The sequence below is a fragment of the Elephantulus edwardii genome, unplaced genomic scaffold (assembly GCF_000299155.1).
Source record: "Elephantulus edwardii isolate Elephantulus edwardi_28Jun2011 unplaced genomic scaffold, EleEdw1.0 scaffold00139, whole genome shotgun sequence".
Taxonomy (NCBI): Eukaryota; Metazoa; Chordata; class Mammalia; order Macroscelidea; family Macroscelididae; genus Elephantulus; species Elephantulus edwardii.
Window position 1 is genome coordinate 7,816,959 of NW_006399889.1, and position 6,140 is coordinate 7,823,098.

The 6,140-nt window shown below is 37.8% G+C and overlaps 1 protein-coding gene across 3 annotated transcripts in view; it reads left to right on the forward strand.

Moving 5' to 3' along the window:
- Window positions 1-6,140, forward strand: part of SLC39A12 (solute carrier family 39 (zinc transporter), member 12) — a 136,341-nt gene that overhangs the window by 61,008 nt on the left and 69,193 nt on the right. For all 3 annotated transcript variants that reach the window (XM_006894302.1, XM_006894303.1, XM_006894304.1), the window contains one exon: window positions 717-783. In XM_006894302.1, coding sequence (XP_006894364.1) covers window positions 717-783 — 67 coding nt within the window. The remainder of the gene's footprint in view (window positions 1-716; window positions 784-6,140) is intronic.

The following is a 6,140-nucleotide window of genomic DNA, read 5'->3' on the forward strand; positions in this document are numbered from 1 at the left end:
GGGAGAAGGGTGCAACAATGAATGAATGGAATTCCAAAATCTCTGTAGATGTTCATTGAAATGAAAAATAAACAACCTAAATTTTAAAAAAATGTGCATTCTTAAAAGCGGCATGTGGCAGTTCCACTCAAATTTATAGAGCCACTGTGAATTGCAACCAGTTCCATAGCAGTGAGTGGGTTTGGTTTACAGTTTGATCTAAGGAGTCCTGGTGGTCCAGTGGTTAAGCGCTTGCCCCTTATCTGAGATGTCAGTGGTTTAAAGCCTTCAGCTGTTCTGCTGGAGAAAAATGTGGTAGTCTGCTTCTGTAAAGGCTGTTGTGTGCTGTGGAGTCAGTTGTGACTCATCGCAACCCTACGAGAGAGAGAACTGTCCTCCAGGGTTTCCTAGGCTATAATCCTCACAGGAGCAGACAACCATGTCTTTTCTCCTGTGGAACTGTTGGTGGGTTTGGACTGCTGACCAAACTGTCAAGTATTTAAACACTGCGTCATCAGGGCTCGCCTCTGGAAAGATGGCAGGCTTGGCAGGCTGATGCCGTTCTAATCTGTTCTAACATGGTCCTTATGAGCTAAAATCGATTGACTCTATGGCAGTGTGTAATAAGCACCATTAATAGAACCTTTTAAAATCCAACATAACACTTCAGAGGTTCTGTTTTGCAACAAGAAGATGACTAACGCTCATTTAATAAGTTATCTTTTAATTTTAAATAGAAAAGCCCAGAAGATTCACAGGCAGCTGAAATTCCTGTAGGCAGTATGACAGACTTCAACAGGAAATGTAAGTAACAAGATATTTTTTCTAAACCCCTCAACTTTGTAGAACATATCATCAGATAAAAGTTAAACCTGTTTGGAAATAAATATAACAGAGCCATTGATTTTTCATTAGTTATGAATTTCATTATTAAAATTTCATGATAAAAGTAATAAAGTTAATAAAGACTATTTATACCCATTTTCAAATACACTATTAATTAGAATCAACCATGCTCTATCCTTTAAAATTTATATTTTTCTGTTTTTTCAAATTGGACTTTATTTTTTAGAGGAAAATTTAGGTTTATAAAAGAATTGGAAAGTGCAATCCCTGTATACCATCTGCATCCCAAAGAGTTATGATGGCGTAATGATAAGCAGTTTCCCTGTTAACACAAAGACATGTGGTTTAAATCCATCATTGGCTTCATGGGTAAAGAAGGACAATACGTTCCTGTGTGATTCACAGACTCTGGAAACCTGTTGGAGGGTCAGTTCCTACTCTGACTCTTTTTATGTGATGGCACATAAAATATCCTCGAAACACAATTTCTTTTATTAATATTTTCCATTGGAGTAATGTACTTGTGAGGAAGTGATGAAGCAATATTGATTTTTAAATTATTATTATTAAGATTGATAGTTCACATTAGGGCTCACTCTTTGTATTGCAAGGTCATGTGATTTGATTTTTATAATATAGGTTGTTGATGACTCTTCCTCCAAACTTGATGACACAATTTCTTCACATAAAATACTTCTTGAATTGTTTGCTAAGTGTACAGATTGAATTGATATGAAGAAAGGAAACAATCTCAATGCACACTTTCCCTCATTTTAAACTATACAGTATTACCTTGCTTGATGATACGTCCTTGCTTGCATAAAGTGAAGAAGACTTAAAGTACTTACTGAAGAAAAAAAAAAAGGATTACATCCTTCAATATGGATTATATCTAAATACTAAGAAAACAAAATTTCTCACCACTGGACCAATAGGCAATGTCACAATAGATGGAGAAAAAAAATGAAGTTATCAATTATTTCATTTTACTTGAACCCACAGTCAACACCCAGGGTGGCAGCAGTCATGAAATCAAAAGATGTGTCTTCTTGAGAAAATCGACCATCAAGAATCTCTTTAAAGTGCTAAAGAGCAAAGATGTCAGATTAAAGATTAAGGTACACTTGATGCAAGCCATCGTGTTTCCCTTTTTTTTTTCCCTCACATACATCAGCTGAAACCATGGTATTAGAGAAGAGTACTAAATATTCCATGGACTGCTGAAAAAAAAAAAATTAAGACACAACAAACAAAAAACCACAAATCTGACTTGGATGAGTGCAACCAGAATGGTCCTTTGAGGCAAGGATAGTGAAACTTCATCTCACACGCTTTGGGCATTTTGTTAGGCATGCCCAGTCTTTGGGAAAAGATGTCATGCTGGGAAATAGAGGGTCATCAAAAGAGAGCAAGACCTTGAATGATGTGGATTGACATAGTGACTACATCAAAGGACTTGAACATATCAGAGTTTGTGAGGGAATCACAGGATAGAGTTAAGGATCTGTTTATATGGTCACTGTGAATCACAGTCAACTTGACAACATCTAACAACAATAACTAAGTATTGTACAATCCAGTGAATTTTGACGCATGCATAATACCATGCATGAAAAAACCACATAGAAGCACATTAAAATTTCATTTTTAAAAATTTATACAAATGTAAGAAAGAAGAAATCATGTTTGTCCCAGGTATTTAAAGCTACTATGAAATGTAGTTTGATGTTTCCTTAGAAAGTTGGGAATGGAAATACCATTTGATTCGATAACCGTACTGTTATTGTTGTTGTTTGCTACTGAGTCAGAACTCCTAGCTGAACCTCCAGAAGGTTGTCAGAGGCAGTTAATGGCATGAGAGGAGATTGCATATCCTTCTTCAGTGGAGCAGTTGGTAGATTGGAACCACATGTCTTTGGGAATCACAGCACAGCTTCTTACCACTAAACCAACTGAGCTCCTAAAACTCCACTACCAGGTCTCCACCACAAGGAAATAAAAACTGTGACATGAACAGACACATACACATCCATGTTTGTTGCAACATTATTTACTGAAAAAGATAGCAAAGAGATGAAAGCAATATAAATATTCATCAGGAGAAAAAGGATAGACTCTGTGACTCTGGAGGATTCAGGATCTTATTCTGAGTGAAATATCTCAGTTACAAAAGGACAAATACTGCATAACACCACTGTTATGAAACATTACTGATGTGGGGATCAGGGGAGAATAGGAAAAAAGGGGATAAATAATGTGATTAGGCATTATTTGCATAACAGTAGTCCAGAATAAGAGGTGCATTGCAAAGTAGACTGGGGAAGGGGAAGAAGGAGAGGTAAGAAATTGTACAATGAATGAATACGAATTCAACTTTTATTATTTCTACAAGACACAATAAACCTAAAGAAGTGGGAAAATGTGACCTGTCCATGGATAGGAAGATTCAATATTGTGAAAATAATAATCCTACCAAAAGTTTTCTACATGTTCAGTGCAATCCCAATGCAAATACCAAATTTATTTTTCAAAGAGCTAGAAAGGAAAATTGTCAAGTTTATTTAAAGAAGAAAGAGACCCTGACTAAGCAAATCACTTCTGAAAAACAAAAATGAAGTGGCAGTCATAGCACTCCCTGACCTCAAAACCTATTACACAGCAGTCGTAAGCAAAACAGTGTGGTATTGATACAATGACAGGCACATAGACCAATGGAAGATAATTGAGAACCCAGAAATGGATCGATCTATCTATGATCAGCTCATATTTGACAAGGAAATAGAACATATTAAGTGGGGAAATGACAACCTCTTCAACAAATGGTACTGGCAATACTGGACTGCTACCTGCAGAAAGCTGAAACAGGATCCACATCTCACACCATACACAAAAATCAACTCAAGACAGATCAGAGACCTGGGAGGAAAGCCCAGAACCATAATGTTCAACAGAGACAAACTGGGATCAAGCTTAAACGGCCTAGTTTATGGTATAAAGAGACTATCAAATACAGCCAGAAATACACAATCTAGAGAGGATAACATGGATGAATGAAACCTTCTAAAGATTAAATCCCTGTGCACATTAAAAACTTTTCCCAACAAAATGAAAATAAAACCTACTGATCAGGAATAAAACATTTGGCAATACCATTTAAGACAAGGGTCTCATATAAAAAGTTTATAAAATCCTACAGTGTATCAGGATTGGAGAAAGACTTATCAACAACCTCCGTTATCCAGATGGCACACCCCTGCTTGCTGAAACTGAGGAGGACCTGAAGTACTTGTTGCAGAAGGTCAAGGACTGCAGCCTGCAGTATAGATTGAAATTCAACATCAAGAAAACAAAGATTCTCACCACTGGGTTGATTAGTAACATCATGATAGATGATGAAGAGATTGAGATTGTTAACAGCTTTAGTTTGCTTGGATCTACAGTCAGCACTCCTGGTACAAGCAACCAGGAAATCAGAAGTTGAATTACATTGGGAAAGGCTGCTGTCAGTAACCTCTCCAGAGTACTGAAGAACAATGATGTCAATATGAAGACTCAAGTGTGCCTGGTCCAAGCAATTACATGCTATGCATTAGAAAGCTGGACAATGACTAGGGATGATAGGAGAATTGAAGCCTTTGAGCTGTGGTGTTGGAAAAGAGTATTGAATATACTATGGACTGCTAAGAGAACAAACAGATTTGTCCTGGAGAGGGTGAAACTAGGCTGCTCCTTGGAGAATCCTTGGAAGATTCTGAAGATCCATCTGACTTACTTCGAACATGTTGCAAGGAGGGACCAGTCCTTGAAGAGGGAGATTATGCTTGGGAGGATGGAGGGACAGCACAGGAGAGGCAGACCCTAGATAAGCTAGATTGACTGACTAACTGGAGTAACGGGGGTAGGAGAGTTGGAGACAATAAGGTTGACTCAGGATAGAGCAAGGTTCAGAACTGTTGTACTTTGGGTCACTATGAGTCACAAATGACTCGACAGCACATAATAAGAACAACACAACAGGGACTCCGCAAGCAAAAGACTGATAACACAAGTATAAAATGAGCAAAAAACATGGAATGAATTTCCACAGAGGAAGATATTCAGATGGCCAACAGACACATGAAAAAATGCTCAAAGTCTCTGGTAATATGAGAGATGCAAATGACAACTACAATGAGATACCGTCTTACTCCAGTAGCAGTGGAAAAGTTTATCAGGACAGCAAGTAACAAATGTTGGAGAGGCTGTGGCAAGATAGGAACTCTTACACATTGTTAGTGGGATTATAAAATGATACAACCACTTTGGAAGGCAGTTTGGCATTTCCTCAAAAGCTGAACATAGAAATTCCATATGACCCAGCTTTTCGATTGCTTGGAATATACCCTGAGAAAATGAGAACTGAAGCACAAATAGACATTTTAAATACAAAATAGACATTTTATTAATATAATAGGTATTTATTTGTAATTGCCAAAAATTGATGTACTTTTAAAATACTGAATAAAAAAGTCATTACTTAAAAAAAAAGACAAAAGAATAAGGAAACAATGATATATTCCCAAAATAGAGTACTATGTAACACTAAAAAACAATGAAGAATTCATAAAAAACTGTGTAACATTGTTGGAGCTAGTGGACTTTACACTAAAATAAGTCAGTCACAAAAGGACCATTAGAGCAGAAGGCTGAGTTGCCTTCGACTCATAGCAACCCAATGTACAATAGCCCTAAACCCTGCTCTATCCTGTGCCATCTCCTTTTCTCCCATACACCTACTCCCATTACCCCAGTCACTGAATCAATCCATCACATGGAGGGTATTCCTCTCCTACACTGTCCCTCCACTCTCCCTAGAATGATGTCCCTCTCCAAGGGTCCCCCTTTACAACTTGACCAAAATATGTCAGACAAAGATTCAGAATCCTTGCCTCCGAGAAGCAGCCTGGTTTTACCCTCTGAAGGACGAACCTGTTTATTCTCTTTGAAGTCTATGGTACATTCAATATTCTAACACCACAGCTCAAAGGCATCAATTCCCCTTCTATCATCCCTAGTCATTGTCCAGCTCTCTGATGCATAGAAAGTGATTGCAAAGACATGGCCTGTATCAGGCACACCTTAGTTTCCAGACTGACACTGTTGCTCTTCAGGACTTTGGAGAGGTCTCTAAGCAGACTTTCCAAATGCAATTTTTCTTTCAATTTCCTGGCTGCTGGTACTAAGAGTGGTGATTGTGGAGTCAAGCAAACTAAAGCTGTTAACAATCTCAGTCTTTTCACCATCTATCATGATGCTGCCAATCAGCCCTGTGGTGA